The following is an 18,401-nucleotide window of genomic DNA, read 5'->3' on the forward strand; positions in this document are numbered from 1 at the left end:
TCCCCATTAGTCTCCAATATACACTTTTAGGACCCATATATTGAGGAAATAACTAGTTGTACATGGAGAAATCTCTAAAATGCTTGAATTTACAGATGGTGTAACAGTGTTCGCAGAATCTGAAAATAGTCTCCGAGAAGTCATATAATGCAAAAAATGGTTCAAATGGCTCTGAGCACTATGGGACTTAACATATGAGGTCATCAGTCTCCTAGAACTTAGAGCTACTTAAACCTAACTAACCTAAGGACATCACACACATTCATGCCTGAGGCAGGATTCGAACCAGCGACCGTAGCGGTCGCGCGGTTCCAGACTGAAACGCATAGAAACGCTCGACCACACCGGCCGGCTCAGAGAATGCATGAAGAAGGTAAAACACCTGTGTAATATAATAATAGGATGGTAGATCAGCCCAGGAGTTTAAATGCAGAATTGCACAAGATAAAATAGCATTCAAAACAGCAACAACAATAACAACAAATACCAAAAGATACCAAGTCGAATAGTGTTAGTTTCAGTACCAGGGAACAACATGTAAAAATATTTCTTTGGAGCGTAGTCCTGTATGGCTCGCAGACATGGACAGTTGAGAAGCACGAACGCAAATGAATACTGTTCATGGACAGAGGGAGCGACCAGCGAAGTTTTCAGCAACGCGGCAGCGAAAGGGTCGTTGCGGACGACGATCAGGGAACGGAGGGACCGGCGGATTGGAAACCTACACAGATTTTTGCCTGTTCTTTAATGAAATCTATGGTAGGAAAAGTATTAGAAAATTAAGACTTCAATACGTCAGGCAGATAAAATAAGATCTGAAATTGACGAAGTACTTCCAACTGCATAGACTTGCAGAGGCTAAAGAGAAAATAGAGAAGGGGAATTGGTGCCGAACAATTTGTGGATTGCGAACAAAAGAATAAGTAGAAGAAGACTGGGTACACAAAAGTCTCCCAGAGGCGTAATTTGAAAAATAAAAAGAGTTTCGATACTAGAGGTAAACGAAGTACCAAGCACGTAGATCTCATGCGTAGTAACAAAACGGTTAACAGAGCACTAGTTACCGCACGAACCTGGTGGCGACACGTCGCGTTCTTTATGTGATCGCTTACTAGCTCTGTTGTCACTCAGTTCTAATGCACATTAAGGACTGTATGGAGTCTCCGAGTCTTCTTAGTGGTACCTGATGGGTTTCAGTTCGGCTACGCATGGAGAGCTGCATCAAACCAGTCTCAGGACTGAAGACCATAACAACAACATGGGTAAAAAAAAAACACACACACACACACACACATTTCGGCTATGAGTAAAACACAAACACACACACACACACACACACACATTCCACTTCGTCGGGCACACAGAGCAACTGCTCTAAGCCTGCGAAAACGTTTGTTGCAAACCTCCGTTAAGTTCTGCAGACATTGTTGCATTTCTTCCTGAAGTTAGGGCCAGATAATGATGATTACTCACGTGCGGCCTTGTACTGATCGACGGAAAACATTTCCGATGTCTCGGACGGTTCTGCACAGTTTTACGACGCGCTGTGGCACATTCGACATTGCGGAATCTGAAGATCACGTTCTACCTTCTTCGAGACTTTCTTTGATTGTTCCCGACAAACAGGATCCATGTGGAGTCTTGAGGCAGTACACTATAAGCTACTCCAAGACAGACTGTACTCTGACAAGGCAAATGCGTGACGTTGAACGCCCAGAACTGCACAAAAAGTATGCTTAGAGAATAAGTCGCTCTTTGGAAAAGCAGTGGTATGGGCCATTCGAGTGCAAAACGCACCTATTGTCTGCTAGCGTCATTCAGTGACATGTTGGAGGTGCGCTACGTAGTACTTCAGTTGTATCAACAGTATAGCTGCAGTGGGGGCCTAATTTTGGACTGTCTGGTTGTGCGTTAAAAAGAGTATGAAGAGTGTATATCGGGATCATGGAGGCAAATTAATCCCATAAATGTTGTCAAAATGTTAGAGGCGAAGCTGGGACGTGCTGCGTGAAGCAAGTACAATTACACAATCGTCATTTCACCATCATACTTCACTCTGTGCCGTACAAACAACATTCGGCATCAAGATACAATGGTATGTTACAATATGCTTCGAAAAAGGCGGGTTGTGACATTGACATACCAATATTGTCGTTAGTAAAGTTAATTAGCGTGGTATTTGATACTGGAATAATTGAATGCAGAAGCGATATTGAATGTGAAAACTAGCTTTCATCAGATGTATATATTGTCCTGTCCCTTTCTGCACTGACCATGTCATTCAAATCTCACATTTGCACTTTGAAGACGGAAAAACTGTGTAACACTGTCAGGTCAGTTACAAGTTAATTTTTGAGATCGTGTAATTATTTTCCGGACGGGACGGCCGAGCGGTTCAAGGCTCTACAATCTGGAACCGCACGACTGTTACGGTCGCAGGTTCGAATCCTGCCTCGGGCATGGATGTGTGTGATGTCCTTAGGTTAGTTAGGTTTAAGTAGTTCTAAGTTCTAGGGGACTGATGACCTTACAAGTTAAGTCCCATAGTGCTCAGAGCCATTTGAACGATTTTTTGTAATTATTTTAAGCAGAGGGAAATACAGCAGTTTCGTCCCAACGCTGAAATGTGGGTACTTTTGATCCTATTATATCGATATCTTGTTTCTTGCCGTTACCGCCGTTCCTCTCTTAGATTTTTAATAGTTGACCGTTGAAATGTCTCTCGTGGTAAAGTTTACGAGCGAATAGTTCGTACCACTGTTTTTGGGATGAGTGATTTTTTTCGCGCAGTTCTGAGCGTTGGAAGTCATTCATTTCACTTGTATGCGCGAATACAGTGCAAATACGACTGATATTAGACGTCTAATGCGCTGGACTTAGTGTCTATGAAACACGATAAGGATATTTGGTTTGTGGGGCACTCAACTACGTGGTTATCAGCGCCCGTACAAATTTCCAGTCACACCGCTTTTCCGAATGATGATGCAATGACGAGGACAACACAAACACCCAGTCCCCGGGCGAAGAAAATCTCCGACCCGGCCAGGAATAGAATCCGGGACCGCGTGATCCAGAGGCACCAACGCTAGCCAATAGACCACGAGCTGCTGACTGCCTGTTCGAATTAGGAAGTGGTTTTTCCCTATACAGACGTCGAAATTTCGGTTTTCAGAGAATTTGTAATTTTTTTTCTGTCATTAATATTGACTTCACTTTTCACTTTCCATCTTCCTCTAATGTTTTGATTACGCTCAACGGGTAACACACGTAGTGGATAACGGGTAGCCTTTGTAGCTGGACGGCTGCCTCTTGACGACTGAATCTCATCCGATGTCATCTCAAGATAGTGAAGTTTGATCTCTGCCGCTATTGTGACGAGCAGAACTGCGCCAGAAGCACGCTACGTGTTCAGCGTACGAGCAGAGCTTCCACGGTTCAGCGTTTACAATAGCGGGCGGTCCTTCTTACAGCGACTGGTTCTGCAGCCACGCGTTCTGCTAGCCAGGAACGCGGCTGTGTCGCTGAGACACTCACTGTCCTATACCCCGTCCCCTCCTAAACCAATCACTCGCCACTAATACGACACACACACACATTCAGTGTAACATTTATGGCTTTAGAAGCCATGATATTCCTCCCTAAGGTTCATTTCATAGTTTGGTTGAGATTGCATTAACTGAGGTATAACGTCGTAGTGGAGTGACAGGCAGAGAATAGACGGTACATTGCACCAGTTTAGTGGGAGGATCCTGTCTCATTCCCTTCTCAACCACTGCCTCTCTTTCATGTCATTCGGTTCTTACGTAACTACAGTCCCGTTCCTTCTTTATTGCAGGTAAACTATGAGCATTAAGCGAAGGGAAGAGAGAGCCAAGACAGCTTTGGGATATTAGATTTGGCAATCTGTCATACACCCGTAAACGTTGTATGGGCCTGAACATCGAATGTACATGACGTTAGAGGGAAAAGCAAAATTTTCATTGAAAGTTGATATTAACGGGCAATGGGCCTACGCCAGGGTATCAGAAAGTAAACGGGTAGTTTCCAAGGTGGTTGTTGGTTGGTTGATTGGGGTTGAAGGGACCAAACACCAAAGTCATCAGTCCCTTGTTTTAAAGGTGGTCCATTCGGACGGATTAACATCTCACATGAGTCATAACGATAAAAGGCAAAAGGCTAAAAAATTTAAAAGTGCAGTTGTGTTGTCAATGGTGAAAACAAAAGGAGGGAAGTCAGCAAGTGGGCAACCCCAAGGTTAATGCTAGAGGTAGGAAATATCCCACCCCTGTTGCAGTACAGGCAAGACCACCTGCTATTTAAAAGCATGGAACCGCTAGAATGTAAAAGTGCGTATTTTGAAAGGAGACTAACCAAATTTAAAAAGCGATAAAAACAAAGTAAAAAGGAGAGAAAGGAGAATCTTGGCCAGGGAGGGGAGTTAGGAATCTCCAAACACAGCTTACAGTGGGAGATACCCCAACCCTCACCGGAGATTAAAAACCTTAAAACTGAAAATAAAAACCACTTTCACGGAGGAAACTGAGAACCAATTCCACCATCCGGGAACCTTCTGCCAATAAAGATAAAGTGCGGGGAAGTCCGTACTTAGTACGCAGTGGCAAAAGTAGGGGGCATTCCACCAAAATGTGGGCTACTGACTGGAAGGCCCCACAACCACGAAGTGGGGGTGGCTCATTACGTTCAAAATGGTTCAAATGGCTCTGAGATCTATGGGACTTAACTGCTGAGGGCATCAGTTCCCTGGAACTTAGAACTACTTAAACCCAACTAACCTAAGGACATCACACACATCCATGTCTGAGGCAGGATTCGAACCTGCGACAGTAGCGGTCGCGCGGTTCCAGACTGTAGTGCCTAGAACCGCTCGGCCATCTCGGCCGGTGGCTCATTACGCAAAAGAAAACAATGGGTCAGCAGTGTATGGCCGATGCGGGGACGACACAGGGTGGTCGAATCCTTTCGGGAGAGGCGGAAGGAAGAACGCCACGAAACAGGTGTCACCTTAACCGCACGAAGTTTATTGGACAGGGAGGCAGCCTCCCAAGAGTTGGCCCATGATTGTGCAAAGTTCCAAGGTTGTTGTCATTAATGAAATGCTCACAAGGAGTCCAAAAAGTTACTGCATCTAGAGTCTCGCGAATGTGATCTAACAGTTTATGCAGTCAGCCCCACTCTGGGAAAAAGTTCTGTCCTTTAGGACTAGGAAGATACACTACAAGCCCTGCGACTGCTGACTAAAGACTGTGGCCACAGGATGGTGTTCGGTGAAAACTTTTTGGGCTGACATGACTGGCTGAGACAGTGTTACAAATTGTCATGGTCGGAGGAGGCTGTGTTTCACGTTTATGGTGTTGCCAATGGACATAACTGTCATTATAGCGTGTGTGAGAAACTGCTCATTTCTGTTGAAAAGGGACAGGGACGTCACAAGAGTGACAGAGTGGTAAGGGGTCACTACCTCTTTGACTCTCGGTCCTTGTACTATTATACAAAACAATGAATGACGAAAGGTTTTTGGAGACGATTCAAGAATATTTGTAACCGGTCATTGCTCAGATTACATTCGCAGCTGGTGGCATAAAAGTCTCCCAGATTGGTGGATTTATGGCCCACGCGAATGGCTGGTTCGCAGTCTGAGAATAAGCGCCCTCTGATTTTTTCCTTTGGCGATGGGCCCACGGAAGAAGAGCACAAGAACCTTAGATGAACTGGAAACAACAGTCAAACATTTGCTCACAAATTATCAACAGACATGTTTAGGGTGTCAGCTGCAAGCGTACCGAACAGCTTATTAAAAATATTCTGCCGAACTCGTGAATTTCATAGATACAAAGAAAAGCTCATGGTCGTTTGTGTGTAATGATTAAGTTTCAATGCAGCCATTTAACTAACCATTAATTTAAAGTTATTTCAGAATACATTATGGTGCCTACAAGAATGGAGAAATGTCCTTTAAGTTCTTTTGAAACTTTATGATGTAGCAACTTGTAGCATCGCAATGGTTATGTCGGTGAGAGGGAGGGCCTACCTTAGACCACATTCTGAAGTCCACTGCGACGCCCTTTGATAACGTATATTTTTGTAGAAATATCTACGCCCATCAGTGAAAAATTTCTACATCGAAACTATGCGGGTAAGATATTTACCCACAATAAAAACTTTTTCTTAAAAATGCTTGGGCAACAAATCATAGTGAAACAGTTCAGTTGCTAGCAATAGCGAATTTTCGTAGGCTGCCCGAAATGGCTGAGAAGATACGGCTGCAGCTACGAGCGCTTACCTTGTTCCAAAGTTTGTAGTAGTTCCCAAAGAGCGGCTGAGGTTTAGGGCCGACAATGCCTCTCTTCTCGAAGTAGTCGAAGGTCGAAGTCAGGTATCTGCAAAATAAAGACAAAAAACACTGTCATTCATCACGCAAGTTACAGTAGTGGTGGCGCTTTGATGCATATGATGCGATCTAGACATGTGCAATCTTCCTCCCTTTATGACTTCAGCACCTTACATGGACTCCACAAGTCACCGGCCACATTGGAGGGCCAAGTTGATAAACTAATCAGTCACCCGCCCCTCAGATTGGATACAGAAGAACAAGTGTGGCGCACATCACACTTATAAGCTTTCTACACACCTCCAAAAGAATTTTGGGAGCATACAAGCGCTCTCATAACTGTAGAGTTATCATAACTGGCCACTCTTTTTAGGAAAATTCAAGAGAGTTCGGACGGTGCACCATCTTGCTGAGCTTGGTGGTCTTAATTGGGCTATTGTAAACGAAGTAACAGCTGCAAATGGGGTGCAGATTCCTCTACAGTGAGAAATAAAGAAAGTCATTCCAAGTGGGCCTCATTTCGTCCCATATAAATATTCGACATCAATGGTCATATTCGCTAATGACACGTGTATCGTGTGCGAAAGTGAAGACGAATAACAGGAACTGAGCACAGCATGTGAACTGAGAATAAGCAAATCTATTGAGGGGTAGCAAAAGCGACGTACTTGACATCAGAACTGGGGATTACATAGTAAACGAAGTGAATGTATCCTGCTACGCGGGAAATACACTCCTGGAAATTGAAATAAGAACACCGTGAATTCATCGTCCCAGGAAGGGGAAACTTTATTGACACATTCCTGGGGTCAGATACATCACATGATCACACTGACAGAACCACAGGCACATAGACACAGGCAACAGAGCATGCACAATGTCGGCACTAGTACAGTGTATATCCACCTTTCGCAGCAATGCAGGCTGCTATTCTCCCATGGAGACGATCGTAGAGATGCTGGATGTAGTCCTGTGGAACGGCTTGCCATGCCATTTCCACCTGGCGCCTCAGTTGGACCAGCGTTCGTGCTGGACGTGCAGACCGCGTGAGACGACGCTTCATCCAGTCCCAAACATGCTCAATGGGGGACAGATCCGGAGATCTTGCTGGCCAGGGTAGTTGACTTACACCTTCTAGAGCACGTTGGGTGGCACGGGATACATGCGGACGTGCATTGTCTTGTTGGAACAGCAAGTTCCCTTGCCGGTCTAGGAATGGTAGAACGATGGGTTCGATGACGGTTTGGATGTACCGTGCACTATTCAGTGTCCCCTCGACGATCACCAGTGGTGTACGGCCAGTGTAGGAGATCGCTCCCCACACCATGATGCCGGGTGTTGGCCCTGTGTGCCTCGGTCGTATGCAGTCCTGATTGTGGCACTCACCTGCACGGCGCCAAACACGCATACGACCATCATTGGCACCAAGGCAGAAGCGACTCTCATCGCTGAAGACGACACGTCTCCATTCGTCCCTCCATTCACGCCTGTCGCGACACCACTGGAGGCGGGCTGCACGATGTTGGGGCGTGAGCGGAAGACGGCCTAACGGTGTGCGGGACCGTAGCCCAGCTTCATGGAGACGGTTGCGAATGGTCCTCGCCGATACCCCAGGAGCAACAGTGTCCCTAATTTGCTGGGAAGTGGCGGTGCGGTCCCCTACGGCACTGCGTAGGATCCTACGGTCTTGGCGTGCATCCGTGCGTCGCTGCGATCCGGTCCCAGGTCGACGGGCACGTGCACCTTCCGCCGACCACTGGCGACAACATCGATGTACTGTGGAGACCTCACGCCCCACGTGTTGAGCAATTCGGCGGTACGTCCACCCGGCCTCCCGCATGCCCACTATACGCCCTCGCTCAAAGTCCGTCAACTGCACATACGGTTCACGTCCACGCTGTCGCGGCATGCTACCAGTGTTAAAGACTGCGATGGAGCTCCGTATGCCACGGCAAACTGGCTGACACTGACGGCGGCGGTGCACAAATGCTGCGCAGCTAGCGCCATTCGACGGCCAACACCGCGGTTCCTGGTGTGTCCGCTGTGCCGTGCGTGTGATCATTGCTTGTACAGCCCTCTCGCAGTGTCCGGAGCAAGTATGGTGGGTCTGACACACCGGTGTCAATGTGTTCTTTTTTCCATTTCCAGGAGTGTATAATATGCGTCATGGGTGAGGCGAGGAGGCCATAAGAAGCGGACACGCACAGGAGAAGAGAGCGTTCATATTAATTAAAAGGAAACTACTATCAAACATAGGAGTTAACCTGAGAAAAAAATATGAAATTATACGTCGTAACTTTAAAATTACGTGGATGTCAAACACAGACTGTGAGGAAACCGGAAAGAAAACAGATTCTAGACGTTGATGAGGTAGTGTTACAGGAAGACGATGAAAATTGAGTGGGCTGACAGACGAGAAAAATGAGGAGCTTCTCCGCAGAATGTCAAGAGAAGGAAGTGTAAAGAGGGACAGAACGATACACACAACATGAGACAAGGCCTCAGGGAATAGCTTCCACGGTACTAGAGGGACCCGTAGATTGTAAAAATCGTACAAGCAGACATGGCGCATGACTGGCGACTTTAGGTGTAGATCCTACGACACATTGGCACTCGAGAGGAAATGGTGGCAGGTTGCGTCAAAATAAAAGCTGAAGAGAAAAGAGAAGGCCCTCTAGTGATATACGGCGCTGGCTTTGCACTGAAAGGAGCCTCAGCAGCGATGCATAATCATAGCCGCTTGTCGTCGGCACACAGCCTCGTCAAGTGCCGAGCATAAACGGAGCAGCTCCTCCATAAAGCCACCACTCCATCAACGGTGGGAACGCAGCACCAGTGCCTGTATTGGCTGCAAGGAGGACGTGAAAGGGTAATGTGGCCGCGTCTATGCATAGCCACGTACAGATTACGCAGTAAAAGCGTTTGAGAAGTACGTCAAAGAAGCGCAGCGGAGAAGCGATAGAAGGAACTAAGCAATTCGCCGTCGTTTCAGTATTAAATGTGCTGTGATACTCATATTGAGGTTGGAGATCACTCTTGTGTCCGTGTTTGCTTAGAAATAAATTTGTTTTTAGATATGTTCCGCCTTGCGCGAACATACTTGGTACCCCTCAAAACCTAAAGCCAAACCAAGATTCAAAACTCCCGCCTAGAAACACATTCAGCTGTTCGCCATTTTGTTTTCATTTTTAGTAAACAGTGATATCGCACAATTTTAAAGTGCAGTTTCACAATCAAGGCTATGTGGAAACCTCCAGCGGTTAAGTGTAAACATCTCGCATACTTCACCACCACCTCCCCTCCCCCACCTCCCCAACACACACACACACTTATTCAGATGTGATACAGAAAGTTTAATATCAATAGTCTAACTTTCATAGTCATAAATTTTCGGTGTAAGGAAGTTCTCTAGATTGAGTTCTGTATGGTTGCATACGACGAGACTATCAAGGAAGAACAGCTATGTCACAAAGTACAACAATAGGCCACACAAATCACATCATTTGTTAACGAGGTATACATTTTTTTTCACGTTAGTGAATACTTCACTAAAAAACTCAAAATGTACAGATAGTAGAAATCAATTATTTTCTTATTTAACAGAAAGCAAAGAAAAATCCATTGATGCTGCTACAGCTTCACCGAAACGTTGTTGTTGTTGTCTTCAGTCCTGAGACTGGTTTGATGCAGCTCTACATGCTACTCTATCCTGTGCAAGCTTCTTCATCTCCCAGTACTTACTGCAACCTACATCCTTCTCAATCTGCGTAGTGCATTCTTCTCTTGGTCTCCCTCTACGATTTTTACCCTCCACGCTGCCCTCCAATGCTAAATTTGTGATCCCTTGATGCCTCAGAACATGTCCTACCAATCGGTCCCTTCTTCTTGTCAAGTTGTGCCACAAACTCCTCTTCTCCGCAATTCTATTCAATACCTCCTCATTAATTATGTGATCTACCCATCTAATCTCCTGGCTGCAGAATCTGTTCCGCAACAAGAAGGAGGCGTGTGTTGAAGATGTGTATCAAGTCTTCTACCGTGGAGCACTACGTCCATACAACGTAAGACGGCAATTGTCGATGTTATGCGCCGACGGGGAAATCTGTACATGGAAGACTTAGGCACACACACTTTTCTTCCAAAGCCGTCCTGCTTAAGGCCAACTACCCGCAAGTTTAGGTCGTGGATTCTTTGAGCGCTGTCTCCCACCATTCCATACCGCAGTGTGTACATCGTCATCAATCTTACTGAGACACTAAGCCAGGGGGATGGCCTCAGACGAATCACAGTCCAGAGCAACAAGCAACTGAGGAAAGAAGATAGTGTCGAGAGAACGTGAGACACGGAACCATTGTCAAAAACATAAGGGAAATGCGACAATTACTTCTCACGCAATTTCAGCATTCTCTGTGGATACAATAAACGGTGGACAAACACATCTGCATATACTGTAATCGCGATAGTGGTGGTATTGTACAGAGACAGTGCAGGAGTACGACTGATTTTAATTTAGGCACTACTCCCATTTCAGCAGGAGTGGCGTTAAGACTGCAGAGTGAAGATATCTGACGAATGATATGGTCTGCTTTCTTTATAGACCACAAACTTACGCACCTTAGACCTCGAAATAACATTAACAAATTAACGAGGAAACACTAAATGACTGTGGAAAATAGTCCAAGAAGCACACTCAGATGCGTGTAGAAGGCCACTAACGTTTGCCGGCGTCTAGATTAACTCCCTGTTCCAGAACCTAGCGCTATGTACATGAACCTGCACGAAGAGACAGCTTTTGGTCCGGAGCGTAGAGCATTTGTTCGCTTGAGAGCTGGTAGCTAACATCTATACCTTAAATCCGCCCTTGTAGTATCACGTCATGAATTAAAATAAAGATTAGTGTTCAACGAACCGTAGAGAACAAAGTAATAACAGAATGATTATGAGCTCCGATCAGAAACCATTCCCGCATTTGCGTTTCTAACCTCTGTGATTACTTCTGAACCTGAATCACTAATGCTCCATCAGCACTACCAGTCGTTGAACGTTGTTGCTCATTAATGGCAGGTGTCTCATTTCTATCAAAGAAGGCATAATTTTACCTTTTCGGATACATCGGAAGCAAATTTTTCAGATCTCTACTTACTTTCCCAAAATCACTGTATATCATTTTAATACATTTCTGTTCATACCTGTATATGTTCTTTCAGTGATCTATGGAGATGAGAGTAAGCCTAAATCAGCATGGACGGACGTCATTAGAAACTCGTTGATTTACAAATACGAATGTAGTGCCAAAAATTGCTCTGTTGTGACAATTAAAAAGAGCTGACGCCACATGCAATGCATTCTGGTAGAACGTTTGGATTTTCCAGTAAAAAAAACTGCGTGTGCTTTACAAACAGACTATCCCGCAATCTTCATTTATCAAATTTGAGAAATAACATGGAATTTAAATCTGGATGAACGGGTGTTAATTAAAACTCATGGGATAGCGATATGTACATATGCAGATGGTGATAGTATCGCGTACACAAGGAGGAGCTGTCATTTGTACTAAGGTGAGTCATTTGGAAAGGTTTCCGACGTAATTATGGCTGCACGACGGGTATTAACAGACTTTGAACGCGCATTGTTAGTTGGAGCTAGACGTATGGCGCATTCCATTTCGCAAATAGTCAGAAATTTCACTATTTAGAGATCCACAGTGCCAAGAGTGTGCCAAGAATACCAGATTTCAGGCATTACAAGCAAAACTGAGTGAAATAACCACAGAAATCAATGTGGAACGTACGACGAACGGTCCGTTAGGACAGCGAGGCGAAATCTGGCGTTAATGTACTATGGCAGCAGACGACCAACGCGAGTGCCTTTGCTACGTTTGAGTTCAGCTACTTATGCAATAAGGGTCATTGCAAATTTTGGTGATAAACATCTTAGTAAATTAGCTTACTACGCCTATTTTCACTCATTGCTTGCATAGGTCATCATATTTTGGGGTAATTCATCACTGAGGAACAAAGTATTTATTGCACAAAAGCGTATAATCAGAATAATAGCTGGAGTCCACCCAAGATCATCTTGCAGACATTTATTTAAGGATCTAGGGATATTCACAGTAGCTCCTCAGTATATATACTCTCTTATGAAATTTGTTATTAACAACCAAACCCAATTCAAAAGTAATAGCAGTGTGCATAACTACAATACTAGGAGAAAGGATGATCTTCACTATTCAAGATTAAATCTGACTTTGGCACAGAAAGGGGTGAATTATACTGCCACTAAAGTCTTTGGTCACTTACCAAATAGTATCAAAAGTCTGACAGATAACCAACAAGTATTTAAGAAGAAATTAAAAGAATTTCTGAATGACAACTCCTTCTACTCCATAGAGGAATTTTTAGATATAAATTAAGAAAAAAAATTATTTAAAAAAATTAAAAAAAACAAAAAATTAAAAAGTTGTTATATTAACTTAATTATGTTGTTAAATTAACTTAATTATGTCATGTATTGGAAAATTTGACTCGTTCCACATCATTACGAAATATCGTATTCATGATCCATGGAACTAGTATTAATCTAATCTAATCTAACAGCACGACATCGCCTGCAGCGCCTTTCCTCGGCTCGTGACCATATCGATTGGACCACAGACCTTGGAAAACCGTGGCGTGGTCAGGTGAGTCCCCATTTTAGATGGTAAGAGCTGATGGCAGGGTTCGAGTGTGGCGCAACCCCACGAAGCGATGGAACCAAGTTGTCAAGACACTGTGCAAGCTGCTGGTGGTTACTTAATGGTATGGGCTGTGTTTACATGTAATGGACTGGGTCCTCTGGTCCAAGTGAACCGATCATTGACTATTTTCAGCTACCTGGAAACCACTTGTAGCAATTCATGGACTTTATGTTCGCAAACTACGATGGAATTTTTGTGGATGACAATGCACCGTGTCACCGGGCCACAACAGTTCGCGATTGGTTTGAAAAATATTCTGAACAATTCGAGTGAATGATTTGGCCACCGAGATCGCCCGATATGAATTACTTCGAACGTTCATGGGACAGTTCGTGCACGAAATCCTGCTCAGACAACAGTATCGCAATTATGGACGGCTATAGAGGCAATATGGCTCAATATTTCTGCAGGAGATCTCCAACGACTTGTCGCTGCACTACATGGGGCAAAAGAAGGTCCGACAAGGCATTAGAAGGCATGACCTTTTGTCCAGTCAGTGTATTACGACTAAGAGCCAAATCATTGCTGCATTCGTTTTGCATAATATTACAGATTGCTATTACGAATCTGTACAGGGCGGCCAAAATAAAACGAGCCCTGAAAATATTTATAAGATTGACGCGTACTTGGCGGTTGTTAGTCAACAGAATTGCCTACCGCATACAATTCTGGAAAACGAGATTCCGATGCACATTTCCGCGCATGCGCGTCTCTCGCGTGCCCTGTCCCGGGTACGTCGCTGTCATTATGTCTGAATGAGTGAGCGGATGTATGTAGCGACCAGTTAAACGCAACACAAAATGATACGATAAAACAGCGCGTCTCCATTATCGAGTATTGTGCGCAGCATGATTGCGTTAAACTTTTAGACTTTGCTGTAAATGTCGCCAAAAACTGCCTGTGGTAAAATGGGGCAAAACGGGCTCTGCTGCTGTGAATAGAAACCATATGTTCATCACCAAGGATCAGTCCCCACCTTAGACTTATTGTCAATATTTTCCGGACCGTGTTTACTTACTGCAAGATGTCTCATCCAGCCAGAGCCGTACCGAGGTGATCCTGCGCCCCTGGCAGAAATGCTAAATCTATCCCCCATCCCCGCATAAAAACTATCTTTCTGCACCTTTTATCTACAAGGATTAAAGAAACTTGGTAACTTTTTAAGGCAGATGTAATAAAACAAGTGCGTCATTGAAAAACTTTACTTACATAAGCTATTACTTGAATGAAAAATATAGCACAAAAAATTAGATGTATCAGTGTAGTAAATAAATTACAAATTGTATAAACTTACAAAAATGTTTATGGCGACTACCGTATTACTAGTATGATGCATAATAAAGAACAGAATTTATCCTGTACAAGGATTGTGTTTTTATTGCAATTCTACATTTTACTCCCTTTCTTTGAGCGATGTAAACTCATTGACTATGTCCATGAAGTAAAATTCAGCAGCTGTGTCGTATTCTGTCGACAATATAATTCAATTTGACAATCATTTTATCTATACTCGTCCTTAAGTAGCTTTTTATAATTTTTAATTTGCAGAAAGGGCGCTGACAAGATGCTGGAGACACTAGAATTGTCCAAATATGCTCAAACGTATTTCTGTATTTGGATAAGCACTTCGTATCAATACAAAAACCTGTGTCAGGCTCTCATTTAAGGCGTTCCGGACAGGAAATTAAAGTGAGATAAAATGACGTGTTGTATGCGATATCTGTTTCCCATTTCACCTGCCGTTCCATTAAATAATTTGAAGCACTCTAACTTCCAGTTCTTAGTTGACAGTTATCCGCAAAAATCGACAGCCTTCGGTTAAAAAGCAAAATTTGCTGTAGCTCGTGCCCGCCAACTTATCATATCCTGCAATACCGTAGCGATGTAGCAGCAAAAACTCCACTGCTGAACATGAACCAGCTACGAAGGCGGCAGCTGTATGGACAAGCGTACTGGTAACACAGAACTCATTTGAGCCTAATCCACAGTAGTCACTTCTTTATGAGCTGCTTGGACGATACGACACTGTGCGTTTTCAGGCTGCGTCTCGCGGGCGGATGATACGAACACGAGGAATAGGCGAACTCACTTTGTTTTCTTCGTCCCGTTCGTCTTTGTTCTTTATTAATTGGCCGCGCGGGGTAGCCGGCGGTTAGGGGCGCCTTGGCACGGTTCGCGCGGTTCCCCCCGTCGGAGGTTCGAGTGTGTGTTGTCCTTAGCATAAGTTACTTTAAGTTAGATTAAGCAGTATGTAAGCTTAGGGACCGATGACCTCTGCAGTTTTGTCCCTTACCACAAATTTCCAAATTTCTTATTAACTGATCAGCTTTTGCGCCTCGCCGGCCGGTGTGGCCGTGCGGTTTCGACGCTTCAGTCTGGAACCGCGTGACCGCTACGGTCGCAGGTTCGAATCCTGCCTCGGGCATGGATGTGTATGATGTCGTTAGGTTAGTTAGGTTTAATTAGTTCTAAGTTCTAGGCGACTGATGACCTCAGAAGTTAAGTCGCATAGTGCTCACAACCATTTCAACCATTTTTTGCGCCTCTGTGCCTACACCCTTGACAGGGTACAATTTTACCATGGCCTTGCTACGGCCCTGCAGCAGCCAAAGTCTACTCTATTCATCTGCTTCAATCGCTTTCTGTACTGCGTCTCCGGAATGAATCTTTTACTCTGCATCAGTCTGTGCGTTCTTTTGTAACATCCTGGCAAATTAAAACCGTGAGCCAGGAAGGGGCTCAACCACTGCCTTTTGCGGGTAATGATGGTACTAACTGCAATCCAGCCATGACTCACAAAGCGTCCTCACTGCTTCAAATTTTCAAAGTAGGAGGTGTACTGGTAAAACAAACTATGAGGGCGGATCGTGCGTTGTAGATAGTAAGAGTAATGCCCACAAATGGAGGTTTGCGGTGTTACAAACCCAGCCTGGCACACAGCTTGGATCCGCCAGGACGTTTCTACACTTATGTCCGTCCGAAACATCACAAACCCTCTCCGTGGGCTGTGCACTCTGTGTCACTGACGTCTCTTCTCGGATATATTGTTCCTTCTATAGCCTGAAATTCCTGTTACTAAACATTCCTCGCTTGCAAGTTCGACACTTTTGTCTATATGAGACAATACTCCGCGTCCTTACGTCTCCCGAGAGGCTAGCACCATGCGAGAACATTGGGCGGAAACTATAAATCAACCCGTCTTCGTTCACAGGGCAGAAATAAGACTCGTCTAAGCGGAATGACGAGATGTCTGCGAATAACGCCGGAGCAGAGCGGCAGAAATAAGACAGCGCTACTTAACCGCATGATTCACAGTTTATGTTTCACACGCACAAGGCCAAAAGCCGCACGTGCTAGAACCACCGAAGCCACTCCTGCGTCGTACAAATCTGAGACTTGCGCTGTGGGCTGAAGGTCTGCGTAAGTAAAAGCTTCTACATATTCATCTACACCCATAATCAGCAGCCACCTTACAGCGTGTGCCGGAGGATACTTTCTGTACCACTATCACTCCCCCTTCCCCCTCCTCCATTCCTGTTCAAAAAAATGGCTCTGAGCACTATGGGACTTAACTGCAGTGGTCATCAGTCCCCTAGAACTTAGAATTACTTAAACCTAACTAACCTAAGGACATCACACACATCCATGCCCGAGGCAGGATTAGAACCTGCGACCGTAGCGGTCGCGCGGTTCCAGACTGTAGCGCCTAGAACCGCTTAGCCACTTCAGCCGGCTTTCCTGTTCCAGTCGTGAATCGTCCACCGCAATAACGGCTGTTTCTAAGCTTCCATCTGAGCTCGAATATCTCTAATTTTACGTTCAACAATGTAGAAAATGGTAGACTGCTACTTACCGTAAAGACGGCACGCTAAGCAGCAGACAAGCACAATTACAACACACCTAAACAGAGCTTTCTGTCACAGTCTTCATGATACAAAGTCAAACAGACGCCATTCATACACACGATCAAGCACACCTCCTGCTCAAATGACTGCCAATTCCAGCCTCTCGGGCCGGAACGTGCTTGCTTGTGTGTATGAATGGCGTGTCTTTCTCTTTTGCTGATGAAGGCTGTGGCCGAAATCTATGTGTGTCTTAATTGTGCCTGTCTGCAGCTTAACGTGTCTTCTTCGCGGTAAGTAGCAATTTATCTATTCCTACGCTGTTGATATTCCTACCTGGGGTTTCCATTGTTCAATCTTACGTTCATTTAGTTTTCGCGAGATGTCCGTAGGGGGATGCACTATATTGATATTCTCTCTTAGGAACGTACGCTGTCGGAATTTTAGCAGTCAGCCAGATCCAGGATGCAGAACGCCTCTCATGCAGTGCCTGCCACTATGATTGGCTGTTCATCTCCGTGATGCTTTTCCCCTAACTAAAGGAGCCCATAACGAAACACGCTCCTCTTTTGTGTGTGTTCTCTACTTCCTATATCAATTCTATCTGGTACGGATCCCAAACTGACGAGCGATATTCAACTATTGGCCGATCGAAAGTTTTGTAAGTTACCTCCTTTGTGAGTGGGCTACACTTCCTGTGAATCCTTACAAGAATCCCAGTCTGGCATTTCCAGTATGGCTCAGACACCAGTTAACTTCTCTTTAAAATGGCTCCTCACCTTCATGCACAGTAATCATGGAGAGTGTTAAGAGCTAAGCAAACCTCAGCGGAAATTTACCCTGTGAAATAGTTATTCTCATAAGAGAAATTCTTTCTTTTTTCCCTTACTCCATAGGAGGTAGTTACTGTTCTTCAATCTGAAGATGGGTTTGATGCACTTATGCATGCTAGTCTATCCTGGGCAAACATCTTTATCTCTGCAACACTACTATAACCAACAACCATCTGAAACTAATGGATGTATTCGAGTCTGAGTCTCCCTCTACAATTTTTTCCTGCCATACTTTTCTCCACGACCAATCTTGTAAGGTGTCAGGCAAATCCAACACCTTCCATGAAAACCCAGACATGATAAGAAAATCCAGTAGTATGTCAAATGTGACATTAAATTAACCAAAGTAATACGAGTAACGAGTGAGCAAATGGAATACCACAGACTAACACAAGAATGCCTAAATGCATGTCATACCTTCCCACCGTGAGACAGACACAGTTCCGAGGGGAGAAACGAGAACAGAAGCCGAGAGCAGAACCGTGTTAAGCTGGAAGGCCCTACGATAAGGGATGGACACCCACGTCGCCAGCTAAACGCTAGGACCACCCCAGCTGCAAGTTTTAGCGTGAGACTTTTTCGCGTCTGTTACGTCAGGACCACCCCCCAGCCCATGTTAAAAGCTAGAGCCCTCCAGA

The 18,401-nt window shown here is 44.7% G+C and overlaps 1 protein-coding gene across 1 annotated transcript in view; it reads right to left on the reverse strand.

The window, feature by feature from the left end:
- LOC126181183 (cytochrome P450 3A8-like) overlaps positions 1 to 18,401 on the reverse strand; it is a 292,903-nt gene that overhangs the window by 64,561 nt on the left and 209,941 nt on the right. The window contains exon 2 of the mRNA XM_049924751.1: positions 6,302 to 6,398. Within this exon, the coding sequence (XP_049780708.1) occupies positions 6,302 to 6,398 (97 nt within the window). The remainder of the gene's footprint in view (positions 1 to 6,301; positions 6,399 to 18,401) is intronic.

This window comes from Schistocerca cancellata, chromosome 1 (assembly GCF_023864275.1).
Source record: "Schistocerca cancellata isolate TAMUIC-IGC-003103 chromosome 1, iqSchCanc2.1, whole genome shotgun sequence".
In the NCBI taxonomy this organism is placed as follows: domain Eukaryota; kingdom Metazoa; phylum Arthropoda; class Insecta; order Orthoptera; family Acrididae; genus Schistocerca; species Schistocerca cancellata.